General features: G+C 42.5%; 1 protein-coding gene across 2 annotated transcripts in view; it reads right to left on the bottom strand.

Moving 5' to 3' along the window:
• Window positions 1-19766, bottom strand: part of kremen1 (kringle containing transmembrane protein 1) — a 62000-nt gene extending 42234 nt beyond the window's left edge. For both annotated transcript variants that reach the window (XM_072387401.1, XM_072387402.1), the window contains exon 1: window positions 19427-19766. In XM_072387401.1, the coding sequence (XP_072243502.1) occupies window positions 19427-19505 (79 nt within the window). In that variant the 5' untranslated portion in view covers window positions 19506-19766. The remainder of the gene's footprint in view (window positions 1-19426) is intronic.
• Between the last annotated feature and the right edge of the window lie 463 nt (window positions 19767-20229).

Below are 20229 nucleotides of genomic sequence, written 5' to 3'. Positions count from 1 at the left end.
TACTTTTTTTCTTCTCCACTGCTGCTTTCGTCTTCTCTGTCATTCAACCTTCAACTAAGAGACAAACATTTCCTTGGGGGTCCCTCAGCTTCACAAGCCTGTAATGTGATTTGTGTGGTGTGTTGCCAGCTCCGTTCTAATGCTCTGAGGTTGTTTCAAGGATCCAGAGGAGCTGGGCATCATCAATAATGACGATAAAAAAGATGTGAGGAGTTATATCCCTATATGTTTGAGAGCTATGAATTCCAAAAGAAAACCTCTTGGAGCTATTAGATTATCTGAGTACATGTAAAAACCAAACGTTGTAAAAGCTTCATGTGTTTAGCAATTGACTTCCCATATTTCTGAGCATGCTGTTAGCTTGCACGCAAACATGCATTCCAGCTTCTTGAATCCACCGCATGAGCACTGCAAACACTTAATTTTAGAGTAAATCAGAGGCCCCGGCTGTTCTCAGTGTGTCAGCTTTTAATTAAGGTTGTTTTGGCTGCGTCGTTCAGTCAAGCTTATCAGCCATCCATCGTCTGGCTGACACGAGTTCAGCAGCAGCGAGGACCTGTGGGGTGTCAGGTTCCTGCAATCATGATGCCACTCTATTGTTTGTAAATGACTCCCCTCTCTCTTTGCAAATTAATACCGCCTTGGCATGCAAGGATATCCACGAGCAGATCGTAAATCCGCCTGAGAGCGGCTCAGGCTGAACACGACTCCATAAAATAAAAAGATTAAAAAAACAGTTTAATGGAGAACAACAGGGGGCATGCTCTTGCCATCCTTACATAAGACATATACAAGACGGGTGGAGGAAACAAGTTACAATCAGGATTACAGCCAGAGGACAGACAGGGCATGTTAACTAATCCTCACTTCTCAGGTTTCAATATATGCACCTGCGAGCAGATGCAACTGATCAGCAAAGAGTAGACAACTTTACAAATCAGTAAGTAACAGTTGCAGTTGGATGGTCAACAGTGATGGTATTTGGCAAATTGGCAAGATGTCTAATAAACTTGTATACTGATTTGGAAAGGTAAAAATGATATCATGAATTTCCATTGTTTTCACATTCCTCTGTGAGCTGAGAGCAACTCCAGCTGAGAGAAAGACAAGGAAACACTCTTAAGGAGAGCTTGGCGGCAGCACAGTCACAACACTGAGCCACTGCTCCCCAAAAGCAATCATGACTGTCCCAGTCAAAAAGGATAACATCAGGCAGGGGCAGGGCAACAGACTGCATCCCAAATGAGCCCACGTCCTTCAAATGTCTTCTCTTCAAAAAGAGCAGGTATTGAAATGCCTGAGGTTGGCTGCTTGCAGCGTTGCACTGTATTAACAAAAAAAAAAAACCCAGAAAAAATAGACCAATGACTTTGTGAATGCCTCCTCACTTTTCTCCTCCTTGAGGAAACTTTGCTCTTGAGTTTCAGGATGAAGAATAGCTTGTCTGCACATGGTCTGCTTGGAACAGGTCGCGGCTGGCAATCATTCCGCCCGGCTGTGGCCAAGTTAGGTTTCCAGGATTAGATGGTAAATATGGCAGCACTTTGCCACTGTTAGAAAAATAGGGGGGTTTGAGGGGTCTATGTGGTTTCAAGGCACCATTTGCTTGTGGTTTTAGTGGGAAGTTGCTGCAAGATCTGCAAAGACCCAGAGATACGGGAGGCCATCGTAAAGATGAATGGACCATTTACAATCCCCGCAGAGGCCCACACATTTATCACACTAAAGCGAAAAGCCCATTTTACCTTGAAGCTGATTAGATATCATCACTTCACTCCTGTCCTTGAGAAAATTAAGAGCTCATCCACTGATTGGACCATCACCAATTTGGACCAACTCCCCTCCAAAAACGCCCCCTGACCCTATCTCACACCCCTTTCCTTGTCTCCAAGCAACTGTTGAGCTCTCGTCTCATGGGCCTGAGCTTTCTTGTGGTTTCATCATAGGCCGTGATGGGAAACAGAACCACCACCGCATGAGACACAGAGAGAAGGGGGGGAAAAGCCTCCAATAAAATACATGCAGATCTACAAATAGAAAAAGTCCGGGAAAGGAAAGAGGAGGACTCGCCCTCGACCAAGCCCTGCGCTCATAGAATACAGCACCACCCCAGTAATGAGATAAAAAAAGAAAAACAGCAAAGGATTGCTGGGAGACAGCTAATCGCTCTGTTATTATATTTGTTGGGATATGTGGCTAATGACTTCCACATTGTAGCTTCAAAGGCGCTTGATACACCAAGAAAAGAGGGGTGACAGAAAAATAAAGAGTGCTTGGCTTCGATCACGTGATTTCAAGAAACAAGCAACTTTACAAACAAACAGTTTCTACGAAACCAGTTGCCGGGTCACACCAGAACACTTATCTGTTGTGTTTGCTACGAGGGATGAAAAGCAGCTATAATTACAGGCAACTGCTTCCTCACAGAGGGCTGACATAAAGAGCTTCCTTCCATCTTTATTATATGCTTTGGGCACTGGGGACAGCAAAACAGGCTTAGTGCGTGAGCAATATTTCCACTCTAATGAAATTATACAAAACAAGTTTATGCATGTACAGCATTATGCACAAAAACTAATTCATACAGGCACGAACACATGTGAAAAATGGAGGCTGCAGATAGAGCACTGACAAGGTTGCAGAAGCCTTCCAGAGTCTACAAACAAAACCTGACAGAAATGGTGGACGATTAATACACAATCTGGTTCCGCTCCACAGTGCGCTGGTAGCCATTACTGTTGTGGTACTTATTAATGGCAGTATAGTAAGAACAGAGGCGAAGACCAGGCCCAAACAGGCCAGATGTAGCGGGTTACAGAGTTCTTTTCTGGGGGGATACAGCTGGCTGTAACAGAAGTCTGGTTCCCCTTTTTCCCCCAACAGTATCCATTTCCATATCAAAACCACATCAGACATTAGAGGTCCGCAGGAAGAATGTTTCACATCTATTATCCAGGTTTCGCAGATAGTCACACACTAACTGAGGCTCATTTAATGAAGTTGGATGTTGCTTACAAGAAGTTGTCAGAGGGGGAGGAAGGGCTGCAGCTCACATCTTCTATGGTCTCTTCTTTCCTTTAGGAGCTTTTTTCATTCAAGAGGGTCAATGAAAGTGCAAAAAAAACAAAGCACGTGTGTCCCCTTGAGTGGCGGAATCAAGTGGTTAGATGCCTTCAAGTGGTTAAGCCTGCAGACAATGGTGTTTTACAATCCTTTTTTTCCATTTCTGCTTTTTTCATATAGGTTGTCAATCCGGATAACCAGGCCGTAAAATCAGACCTCATTCAGTCCTGAAATAGCCTCCATTACCGCAATTCTTCCTGCAAAAGCCGACTGCTGCACCACCCTCAGAGTTCACTGCCACAGTAGCCACAGACCCACAGGACTCCCTGCCAAAGTTGCAGGGTAGCACCTATAAAACACGGCCCCATCTCGATTTTGTGCGGCCTCTATTATTTAACTCGGTAATGGAAAGAGTCTAATCTGCTGGAGCCAGTGGTGGGCTAAAACCACAGCTAAGTCCCTTATGTTTGAAGTTACTTTTGAAATATAAAGTGTAAAAGTTATTTTTCAACAGCCTGCTTGCAGCCCTTAAAGTCGTGTCTCACATGATTTCGATCGATAAATAAATCAACAAACAAACAGGCGCAGATGACGCCGCTACCTTTACTGGAAAAACCTCTAGCTGCAAAAATGATACCTGACAAAACGCAGCGCAGGGTTTTGTGTTGGCTCTGAGACGAGGTGGGACGATTTTGAGGTTCGCTTGGCAGTGATTCAGTGACTGACTGATGGGCTGCAGACTCTGACAGTGACGTAAAGGACACTCAGAGACTTGCTGACATCCTCTAAGGAAAAAAGCCACTGGCAAAATATTGACATTTCAGACCCAAGCTGACGTGAGGGTGGATGAGGTGTCTTGTTCAATTATCTTCTTGTGGCATCTCTTTACAATTACCTCAAACCATGGTCAAATATGTGCCAAAAAAGAGACCAGACTTCAAAACATTAGCCTCTTCACTTTTCCTGTTTTTCTTTTTCTTGTTTTGTTTAGAAAAAGTTCAAACCCAACAGGAATTCAAATAGAAAAAAGCTTCTCATATATCACAGACACACACACATCCAAAAAGAACAGGGTCATAGGGTTGAATAAATAGAAAGGCAAATCTGATAATCAGGGTAAACAAAAACTTGCGCAGCCAGAGAGCTGGGACTGAACGTGACAACGGAGGGAGGAGGCTGAGGTCAAGGAGCAAAGAATGAGATTTTTCACTTCAGAGCCGTTCGATGTGCCCTATTTGAGCATCTGAGCATGATCCATCTTAAATCAAACCAAACTGCAAACTGGGTAGGAGCTCTGTGACTGAAGCAAGGATTGTGAGAGACGAAGTGACGGAAGGGGAGGCAAAATTAAGCAGGAAAGAAGGGGGGAAAACACAGAGAGAGTCAGGGTGGGACAAAGACCGTTTTTATGGTACCGCAGATTGTTAACCCGGGCTCTAATTTTCTCCTTCTTGTACATGACTCCACTGAAGTGAACACTTTATTTCACATTTCCTCATGTTATCGACAAGGCCAAAAAAGACCAGACTTGCAGAATTAACAGCAACTCATTCCAGAGGAGTTCTGCGGCGCAGCTGCATGCTGGGGCCCTTCACCAGCAAACAAGCAACTGATGCAGGGCTAAAGAGGGTACAAATATGTCCTGCTAATGCATGTCCTCTGTGAAGAAAATACCATTTCCCCATATGGGTTTCTCATCGTAAGCAGCCTTTGATAACCACAGGATCTACGGTCATGGCCGCCTCACTTTTGCTAATGGGTCTGTACGCCTCACATGGGGGTGGTTTAAGCATGCGCTCCTCTTTTTGTTTTTGCCTCTAAGTGGCTGGTAAAATGATCTCTCAGTCGACATGCACTGTCAGATGCGCAGATAAACACATGCAGCGACAAAAACATGCATCAATCTGCACTCCTGCCCACATCATTCCAGCCCCCCCCCACAGCTCCCATGCCCATACTTCCTCACAAATGCACGTACAGTAAGAATGAAAGGGAGCAATTTTCATCAGTAGAGTGGCCTCAGTATTTTAAGATGAGTCTGATGTGGAGGGAAGGAAGGTCACACACACACTCACACAGGCTCCTTTGTTCCCTCAGTGGTGAGGCCTGTGTCCTTGTGGTGATGCCATTCTCACCCACTCATGGCTGTACTGTAGATATCGCCCACTGAAGGTGTGTGTGTGAGCTAATATGTTTGTGTGGACATGTCTGTCATTTCCCTCACGCCTCTCCTTACAACAAACCAGTCTTTTAGCAGCAAAAATCAGTTTATGGTACCATTGTGTAAACTGTGCAGCCTCCTGTCTTTTCTGTATGATTTGAAATGGCAGCGCATCTCACATTCATGTCCTTTGGCCTTTAAATTAAGCTTTGCTCTGACATGAATGCCAGATATGTGAACCATGGAATATTAAGAGAAGGGTTGCAACTAAACACACCTGTTTTCCATCCTCCTGTTTGTGCTCAGGTAAGCTGGTATCTGAGGAATGTAAATTACATGAGCTTTAGTCTGAGGTGAAGTTCTGTAAGTGCCGTTGCAGGGGACTGTGTGCAGCCATCACAGGCCCTCCGCCCCCACCCACCAAACACGCACTATGTCAGCAGGCGTGTGATTACAGGGTCCAGGGAAGATGAGGTTAACTGACTAGGATAAATAAAGGTCTCAGGTTTTTAGAAGCGGGATGGATGTGACCTGCCTTGCTAATGCAAAAACCAAATCAAAACAAACAAAAAAGAAAAAAAAGAGAGAGAAAATCCACATGGCGGCACCATCAAAAGCCCAATTTCCTGTTTACTTTAAACAGGCATCTTTATTAAAACAGATGACTCGTGTCTTTTGAGGGTGAAGCTACAGCTTCACCAGAGAATCAGAGGATAAAGATGTGTAATCATGTTTTTTCCAGCAGTTTTGAGAAAACAGACATTGTGTCAGTTTACTACAAGCCCCTCGTGTCTGAGTTCTTCCTTTTGGGACGCAGATGTTGCAGAAACTCTAAATAGCGCTGCCCTACTTTGTTTCGACAGAAGACTTATCTACTGCCGTTTCTTGCTCAACTGTTTTGATCAGTAATTTCCTGTTATGGAGATTTCTCTTGCCAGCAGTCAAACATGACACAGAAATTTAATTTGGAGAGTGAGTAAATCAGTAGCGGCTAAGGAGAATGGAAAACTCAGTTTCAACCCCAGTTGACCAGTTAAAGTGGTTAAACAGGTGATTTTTGTCTCTCTTAAGCACAAACAGAAGCTTTCTATAAGCCATGAACCAATATCTAATCAATTAAAGTTGGCTTTATGGGCAATAAGGAACAGGCTGGCTGTTCATGTCTCCAAATAAAAAAAAAATGGTCAGATCTTTTGTTGTTTAATTAAAGATATCTTATAAGAACCTGCATTTTTATCACACCCACCCAATTATCCATTTTATTTATTGTGTTTGCTGTCATAGATCACATGAATAATAGATTATACGATTCCAGTTCCCTAAGCCCAGATGTGATGAGAACAAAGTCTTATAGGAGTGTGTGAAAACAGTCCACCATCATCGAGCATACAATTGCTTTAATTTCCAGCCTTTTCAACGTTCTTTCAAGTATTCTGTTAAAATATTACCAATAATATGCAGAGAATAACCGATGATTCCACTGAAGGAATTCACCAAAATTACTAAGTAGTTATCAAAATAGCTGGCTTAATTAATTTTTTCCTCATTGTTAATATTCCCTATTCCAACAACTGAGGCAAAGTGGAGCTTTGGAAGCTTCAAAGCCTCTTCTAAATAATGCCTCCCCACTGAACATGAGCGACACAGTTACTGGAAACTGGGCTTAAGTTGATCGAGTGTCCGAGGAAAGCTTAGATCGGTGTGTTGTGATTAAATGTAACTGAAGCAGACAAACACGGGACGGCAGTCGTGCTTTAGGCAGTGCGAAAAACCCAAGAGTGAGGGTTGCTCAAGGGAGGTCAGCATCAACAAAAAAGGCCATGATGTGCATTGAATACTGGGGTTTCAGCAACTTTTACTTCTTGTTTGCAGTGGTAGATAAACAGACTCCATGCGCGGAGCACAAACATGCACCCATCTGCATCCAATGAATCTCCAGCAGGAGTGGTAAACACAGCAGATACAGGGCCCCAGTGTGTTTGTTTTGTCTATCTTTGTAAACTACAGATGATGGCATGGGTCTGTTCCCTGTCCCTCATTGACATGTTCAGATTTTTTTCTTACTCTTTAAAACCGTATATATTGTAAAAATCTCCTATGCTGTGTTACACAGAAATAAAGACATTTTGTCTGAATATTTGCACTCAAATACTTTTAAAACAATCATCATCATTTAAAATTGTTGATGGACTGTTTTTTTTCCGAGCATGTTTACATTTTTCCCCCAATGCAACTATCTTACCTGGCCTTTTCAGAGCACTGGGGCTGTGGATCACATTTAAAATGTATAAAATAACAAAAGGTTATTGGATAAACCCAGTTGAGAGTGTTTCTAAGGACACAATAATAACAGCACAATAGGCTCCTACAGAGGGGACCAGGGTGTTCTACATCAGACCCCTTTTAAAGAGCCACGTCTCCAGTTCCTGATCCTGACTGTGAAAGCGATCGTTTTTCATTGTGGTTTGTGCGGCTGTGGGAAGAGCAGCAGTACTGGGAACCAGATGGCTCTGGTAAAAGACAAGGGGCATCGCACTGGCCTCCCTGAGAGGGGGATCCATTATGGCGTATCAATTGAGGGCCAGCAGATCCTGTTTCATGGCATCGGCCGAGTGTGACCACCCTTCGGTTGGCGTGGGTCGTGGGCTGGTGCCACATAGGCTGCCGTAGACCCGGCCCATTTTTGAGCTCGCCTGAGAGCTGTATTCACCTTGGATGCAGGACAGACAACTAAATCAGGGCCTCTTTGCGACTTGGATTACATCCCTTTTGACTTCAGGCCTCTTTCAAAGGGCTTCGCTTTGCAATGGGATATGAGCGGCTCCACAGCTTCAGGGACAATGGCTTTCTGTGAAAATGGTCAACTGAAATGTTCCTGTGCATTTGAGCAGTGAAGTCCATGAACTGTTGAAGCTCTGCTAACTGTCACCAGAGCATCACAGCTTGAGGTAATGGGCATATATTTCCCTATAGTATCATAAAAACGACCACACTGAAACATGTTGAGCGCTCTCTGACCTGCTGCACATTCTCCTGTCACGGCCTCTTAGCTCTGTCCACTGCTGGCTTTGTTCCTCTGCTTGCTGTCCACTTAGCTATGTCTGTTCTCTTCACTTGTCCAAATGTTTGCTCAGTCCATTTAGCCATGTCCACTCGCTTGGCCTTGACAAATCGGTACCGTCTGTAGGCGTTTCCTGCAAGGAGGAGAGGCGACAATTTGCCTCTTCGGCCACAAGCTGCTGCAGCTGGACACAAACCAGACCCCGAGGCTCAGCAGCGAAATTACTCTCCATTTATTTAAAGTGGTTGCCATTACTCTACCGCAGAAGAGCATAGACCTCAGTGGCTCCGGCCCAACCATAACTGCAGTATAAAAAGAACTTAAAGTTCGCCGGACAGGTCATGTCTCACACAGTAGCAATTCAATATCCTCCCGTTATGCTCTTGGTTACGCTTCTCAAAGGTCTGAATTGCATGTGACACCACAAAAATACATGGTTGCTTTGAAACTGCATGTGTTGAGATTGTTGCAAAAACACCCAACCAGTCACTGGCAAGATGTTTGGAACATGTTACAAGATGAATCAAAGAAAGAATAACAGATCATTTACCTTAATTATACTTTGTCAAAAGATTAATTAATAGTGTGATCAAAAGAGGAAACGAAGAAGGTTCACCGACTGTAGCAAAGCTAATCAAACCAAAGTCTACTTGTTTCTTCCGTGATTCTGCCTGAAAAGCAGAAACACTACACCGGTCAGTTAGTGCTGTTGAGGGAAACACTGAAGCTACATATCATCAGCCAAAACCTCTGCTTTTATAGAGGTACTCACACTTGCGGATTAATTAATGAAGTGCATTTGATTAGCGGCACTCAGTTGCTACTTACTCTCATAATTCCTATGGAAGCAGTGAGGGCGGGCTTACTTTTTTATGCCCTGCGTCTACATTTTGGCTTAGTTTTCATTAAGTAAATAACAACAGAGTGAGATTTGTCATGTATTGTTGTTCATTTGAGGTTGTATTTACCTAATTCTAAGACCTGGTCAGGCCCAGAAAATTTTGTGTTATGTCCTAATATGTAAAACCATAGAAATGACTCTTTTTTCTCATGGTTTTATATCCAGCTTTCAGCAGGAAAGTTATATTCTGTGTATTGTTTTCCTACACAAGTCACTTCCTCCCCAAGGCCTTAAAATTCTTCTGACATTCCATTCACTGTGAATTAAATTGAGTTTTGATAATGAAAACAAGCATTTGTTTTAGAATTAATAGAATTCATGGAAGAACATGCCGCTCTGTGGTATTTCATTACTGCTCTCGGAGTGTTTGATTTACCCTGAAGTGTGTTCTGGCTGATGGGCTCTGACTGCTACAGGGAGCATCAGCATAGAGAGAATGTCACTCGGCATCGACCGAAGCGGGTCTCCTCATGTAAATGTCAAGGTACACAAAGAGGCCAGGGAACACAACTCATGCATAATAGTATTCAAATAGGAAGAGTGAGGTGACTTGGTTGCAAGAGAGGACGGAGAAAAACTTGCAAAGCCATCTGGATAGTTGAAGGTGTAAAAACCAACATGTCACAATTACTCATAAAAACCCTGACTGACTTTAGAGAAACAAAACCTCACAGACCAGACCAGCAAACTGACCACAGGAGTGCACTCTCCCACCTAAACATTGTTTATCTGTTTTAAGCCTGACAGTTGTGTGCAGCCGGCAGTAGTTTGACAGCTTAATTCCATGCTGTCTGGCGGGACCGCCTCTGTGGATCAGCGACCAGAGTGACACTCAACCTCGCTTTGCTCTGGGACACTCTTGTGTTTTACATGATTATCACATCAGTCATGCCTGGTCATGTAGTGGAGGTAGTGGTGGTGGGGGGGTACTCATGCGCCACCATCGCCATCATAAATCCTGAAGCTGGAACTGGCCTAGCTGCTTTGCATGCTGGATCGCCCAATCGACCACCTGAGCAGGTGGTGATTTGCACAAAAAAACATTTACAAAAGCAGAAGTTTACAAAAAGAGAAATGAAGAGAGCGGGGAGCACTGCAGACAGAGGTACGTGGATCAAAGGAACGTAAGCTTTTGAACACGACAGGGCGAGAATTACAGTGGCATGATAATAAGCACGATTGTGTTTATAATAACTAGGTTTGTTTCTCTTTTTCAGTGGTTAGTGGTTTTACGGGCGGTCCAGTCCCTTGGCATGGGAGAACAAAGGCATCACCCACAACTTGACCCTTTGCAGGGGCAACACCCAGAGGTCAACAGGAAGTAGATGGGCAGAGGGATGACACAGGATAACCCATTTCTGTCCTAAAAGTTTGTTTTTTTTCCCCAATTTTCTACTGCTCCCCACTATGAGCCAGCTGTGACTCACTTTTAGCAAATAAAATAAGTACATGTATATTTCTCCGTCATCCCATCTGGTATCATTATGTAGCTCGAAGGAGATGGGAGTCGCTGTTGCGAGATTTAATTACATTTTACAGATGCACAATATGCGGTGATGCTCAGAGAAAGGGCTGAAGCATAGACTTTACTCATGATATGAATGTTACAAAATGTGGATCTTTCAGCTGAAGAACAACTCTTCAGTGCATCAGAAAAAAGTTCAAATGTAGCCTGTTTTGTCCAAACTACACTCTTAAAGGGGAACTCTGGTATTTTTAAAACTAGAACTTATTTCTGGCATGAAATACATTAATCTACTTACCGAGAACAGTTTGGCGAAAGTCGGCATCCTTCGGAAGAGATAACTCACGATCGGCGTATATCCACATTACAGAGTGAACAGCCTCTAAATAAGGCATTATCTGTCTTTATTTCACCAATACTTTAAGACAAATGAATGAACGAACGTGTACTATTGCTCTGTTAGCACATAGCTACTGTTATGTGGCTACTTGCAGCTATAGGAGAGCTAACGGAGGGAATTCTACATACACCTCTACTCGGACGACTTCATCTTGGTCTTGGTTTAAAAATACCGGAGTTCCCCTTTAAGCAGATACATAACAAGGTCTGAGTGATAAATTATTAAAGTAGTGAACAAATTGGTATTCGTACGCCTCTGTATACATTCTGGTTAGGCTTAAAATTAATTTGATGTGTACTTTACTCAGCCTGTTGCATATGTTGCTTCAAGAGTAAGTCAAGGGGCTGATTAGGATTTTAGCATTTCACTTTACAGTCTCAGTATCAGCTTAAGTCTCTATGTGTGGTTGAGTTATTGTCAGTGTCTTTTGTTTTCTCACTAAAGTTAAACTCTTGGGACATTCCATTGAAGATTTATGAGGGCTCCATATGGGCTTGTGTGCGACTCATTATGCATGGATGCAACACAAAGAGGAGACAGACTGACTCAGTTTGCTGTGAAAACAACCAGGACAAGCTGACTGGATCTATGTGTAACCTCCAGGACTTTAAAAGGAGCATTTAGGGAGTGTTTAAAACTGTTAGTTGGATGAGCCCATTTGCCAGAGAGCTCGTCATTTCAATCAGTCCCCAGTATACTGCTCTGTCCTGTGATAGATGCAGGCACTTTTGTGTGCCCTTGAGTGAAAGGCAAAGGACTCGTATTGCCTCAAAAGTCAGTAAAAGAGGATGCAGTAACAGAACTTGTGTTTCCTCTTCATAAGATAGTGATCCGTTAATCCAAATAGCTTTAGTGTGGCGTGCTAAGGTATGAAGACACTGGCCAAAGCATAGAGTGGTAATAAACGTCACATGGCATGAGCTATCAAGAGACATCTCTAAAGACAAGGTCTTGTTCGTTTAAATTGTTGCAGGTCTTAACTTTATACACCAGTTAAGAAATGGCCACTTGTGTGTCGTTTCTGGCTCCAAAAATCAAGGCGATGACAGCTGACTGACTAAGCTGAGGCTCACGACAGATTTGTAGCCTTGTTACTAATCACCTGTCACTCAGCGAGTGTACTGTATTAACATTAACAAAAACAATGTATTTTATGACACGGCAAAAAATCCATCAATCTCTCCACCCATCCACGGTTCATTTCAGCTTTTGGTGGCAACAGGAGGAGCAAAGAAGCCTAAGTCACCCTGTGTCCACCAGCTTCCTCTAAGTCCTTCTAAAGACATCCCCAGCTACTCTCAGGCCAACTGGGAGATACAGATTCTGTCAGCCTTGGGGCCTCCGTTGTTCTTGCTGTGGCCTTTAAACCTCTAAACAGAGGCATCCAATCCCTTCAGTTGGCTTCTCTCAATGTGGAGAAGCAGCAAGTCTATTCTGAGCCTCTCCGAGAGCTTTACAGAGTGAGCCCAGAGAGTGAGTCAAGCAACCATTTGGGGAATTCTCATTTCAGCTGCTCGTATTGGCAATTTTTTTCTTCAGGTTATCACCAAAGTTATTTGAGGGTAGGCGTGTCGACCGACTGCAAAATTGAAATACTTTGCCTTACAACTCAACTCGTTCTTCACCTCTAAAAGTTGTCCCATAAACAAAATAACTTATGGTTGATCTGATCAGTGTTTTTACCTACAACCTGTAAACAAGACAGAGACACTTGTACTCTTACATTTGTATGTTTTCCTTTTCTGAGAGACAACCTCCAATTTACAGGTTCCTATTCTCATTTCAGACAGGCCACAGTCAACCGCAAAGAGAACATCACCTGCCTAAAGCAGAGATGTGACCTTCAGCCCTGTCAAATTCCAATGCCCCCACATTAAACAGGTCTAACTGAATGCTTAACTCAATGCATGTAAAGAAAGCTCTTACCAAAAGTGTAAATACATGCTCACAGCTCAGCACCCTAAACTACTGACGCACCTACACCAGAACCCCTTCAAGGACTCAGTCATAGGCCGTCTCCAGGTACACATAACATGATTTCAAACAGACACAGATCCACAGAAGCATCCATTTTGGATTTTATTTGTGGCCGTCTGGTCCTAAATTCAGTTAGGACTCCTAAATTCAGTTTACCATCAGCTTTTGCTAGTCTCCCTCAAATTCTGAGGGAAATTTCTGAGAACAACATTTCTTTAGCTTGTAAATTCTCCATTATGCTCACAAGCCAGTTGTTGGCTTCAACTACTGTTTGGTGCTAGGCAGGTTAATGCGCAGTTGTGCCGGCAGCTTTGCTGAAAACAGGTGTTGGTCGTGGCTGGTGAAACAGAGAGCAAACCAAAACAGTAAAGTTCAGGTCTGTAAAACTCAAACAGGGAAATTGTATGCAGAGCTGAGGAGAACTGCTAAATGAATTCTCTGTGAATTCATCACTGCTCTTGACAACTTCTCTTTCATCTATCTTTGATGTGTAATATATTGATTAACGTGGGCTGTTTTTATTCAAAAGTGTTGGTCTTTTTAAGCTCACTCTAAAAATGACTGGTCATCCAGGGTACTTTTCAGTTATTTAAATCCAAGCTCCCAACCAAGTCCTGGAAGAAGCCAAGACAAAAGTCTCAAACTCCTCTGATTTCTACACACAGACACATCCTTAATCATGAACACAGCTACTTACTGTACTTGTGTGGCTCAGCACACACACACACACACACACACACACAGAATAGTGCACTAATCTATGAGAGCGGTTTGTCTGGACGTGTGTCTGCTGCACAGAAGCTCACCAGGGGAGGAGAGGTTTCCATCTCCATCTCTGAACCGGAAAAACGTGGGTGGACCGCAGCTCCCACATCTGAGACCCAGACCCAAAGCAACCTCTTCCTATAATGTCCTCTGACACTCCCCACACTGAGCACACAGGGTTTACCCACACACGAAAGCCCTTATGCTAAAGTCTTTAACAACCCGCTGTCTCTCCTCAGACCGACGCTTCATCGCAATCACCTCTGCCAACACAAGCTTGTCTTTCTTCCAATGGTTGAAGATGGTCTGTCATTATCTTACTGAGGCAAACGAGTCAGAGTATTCCTCCTTTACACACACACAAAGATCCCTCTGTGTCAGAGGTTACAAAGGTTGAGGGAGCCATGTCATAAACTGCACTGTATAGGCTGTGTTTATTAGTTGGGAAAAAAAGATGAAGCTGAGAAATATATGTTGACTGGAGGGAGAGTTAAGAATCAGTGAAAGGCAGACTGTGGTGTGTTGTACTATATATGTGTGTGGTTATCTGTGTGTGAGTGTGGGATGAGGGGGGTGGGAGTATTTGAGAAGAGGATGTCAGACCTTTTGGTTTGACACTTGACAGGGCCTCTTTAAAATGTTGAGCGAGAACACTGGAAATTTATAGAGACTCCAGATGGTAACAGCTGCAGTACATTTGAGGCTCACTCAAACACACATGTAAAGATTAAATTATATTAAATGTAACAGTAACCTGCTTTTATTTAGCTTGTTAAGACAAAAAGGAAAAGCAAGCTGAAGATGTTAGCTTGGCTTTTCCCAGCGATGAGGATGATTTTTCTATTTTCATAGACGTATAAATTGATTCATCACAAAATACTCAAAAACAAAGAACTCTGCGTCATGAATGTGTGTCGAAGAGGACCAAAATGTGGACTCGTGAGCAGGAAGCAGGCAGGTGAGGAAATGAATAAACTTTCATTCAGAGCTAAGGTGCTGCAGTTACAGGAAGCCCAAAAAAAACAGAAATAAAAAAAATACAAAGCAGCAAATGACAGCAACAAAACTAAACTTGGCAAGAGGAGTTAGGCACACAAAGGAAACAAAGACAAAGATCTGGCACTGATCAAAGAAAACTTGGCACTATATCTACATATATATACTTAGGGAGATAACAGCAAGCATAGTGCAGGTGAGGCAATCAGTAAGCTAGTGCTGTGTTCCATTTGCCTTAAAGTCTGAACTCTGAAGCAGGGAATGACAGTAGTCCATGAAAACCAGCATGATTTGCTCAATGTTGTGCTACCTGGCCATGCTAGCTACTATTAGCAATACAAACTAATAACAATGTAATACATTTTTGCACATGCAAACATTGTAGCAATACGCCCACTGATAGAAGTTGGAGAGACTGATTTGATGAACAACATACCGACAGATGTACTAAATAAGTTTATAACAGTAGTATACACTTTTTAACTATTTCAATATAAAACAGGAGGTACATTCAAAACTAAAAGAGAGCAAAATGTCAATGAAGCAGAAAAACTTGGAGACACAAATGGAAGTACTAACAAGCTTCTTTTCCCCTGTTTTTAGGGGAGCACATATTGGCACACAAACACACAGGCAACACATTCTGACTTGAAGTTAAACCAAACGCCCGAAAGACTCATATATCACACAACAAGTATCATTCACACACCAAGTTGTTTAACTGTTGCCAGGGCTAGAAAGCTACAATCATTACCTTTTCCTGGGCTTACATTTCAAGGGTTGGTGCAGTGACATAAACCATGCATCACATTGCATATTTGTATTGGAAAACAGCCGCACAACACTTGCTTCTGTCTTTGGTCAACTGTGATGGAACTGACAGGCCACCATCGTGCCCTGTGAGCAGCAATCACATGCAGAGCAGGGGAGAAACTCTGTTGCTAGTACATCTGAAGGTCATGCAGCAGCTTAGATGCAGTTCAGGCTGCAGAGACAGATTACAACTCATGCTGTGATTCATCCATCCATCACACCATTTCGATCCAGTCAATAAAAGTACATGATACTTTATAATACTTTAAATATCTCAGAGTTTGAATACGATTGGTTTGATGAGCTGCACTGCACAAATAAACAGTTTTTTCAATTTTTTCCAGTTTGGCCTTGCAAGTTATTTCATGCATGTCTGGTAGAGACTTGGCAGAAGATTGCATTTGAGAAGAAAGCCCAGTGGGCACCTCTCCCCTTCTCCGGTCACTCCAAGAATCAGTAGAGTCGTATCGGCCTGATGCTTTTCATCAGAAGTTATTTCTGACAGCTCTGTCTTCTCTAATCACGCAACGAGAGTGCATACCATTTTCCCAGATTGTCACTGCCTGCCCTTTTCAAGCCTCAGCTCGACACATCCAAAGTCTAACTCCTTTCCTTTAAAAATGCAAGAAAAACGTTCAGTGATGACAGGTGTATCATGTTGCTCTTTCTGGAGATCTTGCTCTTATTCATAGGTGCTAAAAGGTGAGTATGGAGCCACAGTTATTCACAAAATTTGCCACCTGACCTTTAAAGTCAAACCAATGTTTCGTTTTGTTTTTTAATTCAAAGCTGTTTGCAAGAGGCTGCATGACTCTGATCAAAGGTGAAAATCTACCCACAAACCTCAGTGTGAAGTTGCAGCTGCTTTTGGGAACTTAAAAACAAAATGTATAAACAGAAATTTGTCATTTAATGAGCAGCTGTGATAGACTTTATTAGTCACCAGGCAGGAGGCAGAAATGCCAGAATGTTAGCGCTCAAAGTCATATAGTCAAATTGATTAACCATCACACATGCAAATTGTCACTTTTACACTTTGATTAAAGAATTAAATATTACATGATGACCTTTGTCTCCCCTATGTAAACACGTATAAGCTAAACCAATCCAATTCTGGTGTTGTTTCATATCAATCTTCTCATCTAACAGTCAGCAAAAAAAGAAAACAAGTGTATTTCCTGAAATGTTCCACTTCTCATTTACTTACTATTCAGCACAATGGAAGGAAACAACTACTGCAAGAAAGATTAATGTTTTACCTGCATGTCCTAACAAGAAAACAGCCCCTGTTCCTTATTTTTAAAAGGGTCACTTAAAGAGGAACCATCTAACTGGTACATCAACATCTGAAGATTCATCAAAAGTCCCTTCAGCTTCCATTACTGTAAAATGATGCATTCTTTACATAAACAAATGATACACACACCCACACACAGCACGTAGAACTGTTTTACTCTCAGTTTCACCACTAACCCGACCATTAACCCACCAGCAAGACCAGTCATGGCTGTGGGGAGCATCAAGAGCAAAATAAATCTCTGCTGATTAACCAGCTTGGGCTTGTTTAGGACACCGAAGTCATGAGCCGCATCATTAACGGCTTACAGAGCCACTCAATTACTCCCATCCTGACAGCTCTGACAGGATCCCAGCTTCCACTCGAGAGCCTCAGCAGCCAACAAGAGAGCAACGACAACCCGGTCAGATGCAACAACAGCATGTGGAAACTTCTTTATAGAGCCTCTGTGTTCAGGTGAAAAATAAATCAAACACCTCACACATATTAATGTGTGCTTCATTGAAACTGTTCTGGTAGAATGAAGATAACAGAAAAAGACAAAGAGCCCATTCTCATGTTGGAGGTTGTCATGCAGCAACAACAATCAGCATTTTTTCTTAAACCCTTGAATAGATTTCCACATGTGTATAAGTGCATGTGGCTGTACTGCGCCTCTGGATGTGTGCCTACCATTTGTGATCATCTCTCAGATAAAATCAGATTTCTTGATGCAGTTCTGCAGTGCTCCATAACAGTGAAATCACTCCAGTGTAATCCTTTTTGATGTTCTTTCACAAAACTAACAGCAGCTGGATTTTTGTAGAGCATTAATGAAAACATCTTGGCCAAATCAGCTAAAGGAAAATCACATCCAACAGAAGAATTGGAAATTCTTTGTTTGTTTTGTTCTTTTTTTTTTTTTTTTTGTCCTAATGACATCACAGAAAATCCAGGACAGTTTTGACAGGATGTTGTCACTGATAAAAATTTTTTAAAAAAGAACAGACCAAATATGAATATTCACATCCAGTAGACACATGCAAAATTTTACAAGTTCCTCAGTTTAATTAAAAAAAAGATGCCTTGCTCTTCAGTACTGAAAATCCACTAATATTCCAATAGAAAAGCTATACAGTAAAAGCTGAAACTTACAGCTTTGTTGTTTCACAGTCTATCTTTCCGTTGAGTGCTTGGTTTCACATTCAGTTCTGACCTTTTAAACGGCAGAGACCAAACATATGAAAGGTATCTACCCATAATACAGCAAAGAGAGAGCATGAGTCATTTCTAACAAGAGACTGAGTTCTTGTACACACATGAAATTATTGTTTTACCGTGTAGAAAATGTGGCACAGCTGACTTAAACTAAACATGAACTGTGCCTCTTTTTTCCCTTCCTCCGCAGTGTTATGAGGGGGAATACCATTGCTTTAAATACTTTGTTAATACATAGGTACACATGGGAGCACTTACGCACTAGCCCAGATGGTGGACCCTCTAATTTGAAATCCAAGGGTATAATTAAGAGACAAAAAAATTAAAAAGGAAAGCATGAGCATTGACATGAAACGCGGCGCAAATTACAGCAAGGAGAGGCTTGGTTTGTGTGGTCATCATTATTAGATATTCACATTAAAACAAAATGCTCTCCGAGAGGGCAGCTCTGAGCAGGAATCCGGCTACGACTTTGAAGTTCTGCACATAGATGCAAGTATATCCCTGTGTATTAATCTAAGCTTGGTGGTAAATTAAATGAATGGTATCAGATGACTAAGGTTCAGTTAGGGGGGAACCGGTGAATATGTTAAAACAACATCAGCCAGGAGTACGACGTGCACAATGAAATTAAGAAGGAAACACTGAATACAATTCTACCATAAAAGATCGAACATGTTGTATACTACAGAGGATGGTTGCTGTTCTGCTACACGTCGAAGCAGGACCGTGCGAGTTTGAGAGACGTGTGCGTAAAGCTGCTGGTTTGGGTCCAGATCTAGGTGTTCCTCTAATTTAATCGAAACAATTTAAATACACCATTAAATATTTTCGTCATTATGACACAATACTTTTACAAAAAATTAATAAAAAACCACAATTGATACCATTTAGTTTCGAGGGACTCTCGGACATCTTTGGGCACGACGCGGACACAAGTGCTCACCCGAGGTGTCAAACTGGCAAAGCTCCTCATCAGAGCAGTCCCTCCGCTCACAAACGCGATAACAACACAAAGTACGCATTGTGCTTTAATTTAACAGCTCATGCAGTTTGGAAAAAAACGATGTACCCGGATTCAGAGCAAGACGATCAACTATGAATGAAGTTGTTGGGGCTTGAAGTTGCCGTTTCATTCTGATTTCAGAAAATACCACTACACACTAGGAGTTGTACACTTTCTGGCGTGTTTCACCACTGCTGTAAGGGTGATAGTTTGTCCGGCGCGCAATAATATAACTTTGGAGACGCCGCTGCCAACTCGTTTTGTCGGAATTCATTCTGGAAAAAAGAAAGAAAAGAAAAGACGAAGAGAACAAGTTTAACTTACCGGTTTCAAAATGACTAAAAGCCGCTGAAGAAATAAACCCAGCGAGAAGAAGCGTAGATGTGACGGTCCAGGAATCCATCGTGTTGGTGAAGAGTCTGAAGGGGCTCTCTCAGGTGAAGTGCAGCCTGATGCGCAGACCGGCGGGTTGCTGGACTGACTGACTGCTTAGATGGCTGACTGTCTGGGGATATGCACAACTCGCGCTTTGGCCCCGGCGTTAAAAAAAAACTCCCTGAACTTCAAGGCAGGTCTTATAGCAACAACAACGGTGACACCACAAAGACGAGACCAGATAGTAGAAAACAGGGATCCTATTTCCAAGCCATGTGACAGGAAATAGAAGCAATAGATTCAACCTGCAACACTGGGGAAACAGCAGAGGGAGAAGGGGAGGAGGAAGAGGAGTAGGAAGGGAGGGAGGGAGGGTGGCGGTGTCGGGGTTTGGAAGGGGAGAGTCAGTGGTGCAATGAGCAGCAGGTCCTGGATTCTTGCAGCTATAACCCCATGTCCATAACATCATAATAAGTTCAATATTACAATAAAAACTGAAACATCAAGGAGAAATATGATCAGAAAAGTATCCCAGAAAGTCAAAGCTAATATTTAAGCTTTACCCTTCAGGTCCCTCAAGTAACATTAAATGTAAATAAAGGATGGAGCAGGAAATCAAAGCTACCAAAGTATGACACTTTGCTGGGAACATGCTATGGCGGACCAGGAACACACAATAAGTGCCCTCTGAAATATTTGCGACTTGATATGGTCTAAATCTAATAAAGGTGCAATATGTCTGGAAACACGTG

The sequence above is a fragment of the Leuresthes tenuis genome, unplaced genomic scaffold (assembly GCF_036924035.1).
Source record: "Leuresthes tenuis unplaced genomic scaffold, fLeuTen1.0.hap1 SCAF_6, whole genome shotgun sequence".
Lineage (NCBI taxonomy): Eukaryota > Metazoa > Chordata > Actinopteri > Atheriniformes > Atherinopsidae > Leuresthes > Leuresthes tenuis.
This window is presented reverse-complemented; position numbering and strand designations above follow the sequence as displayed.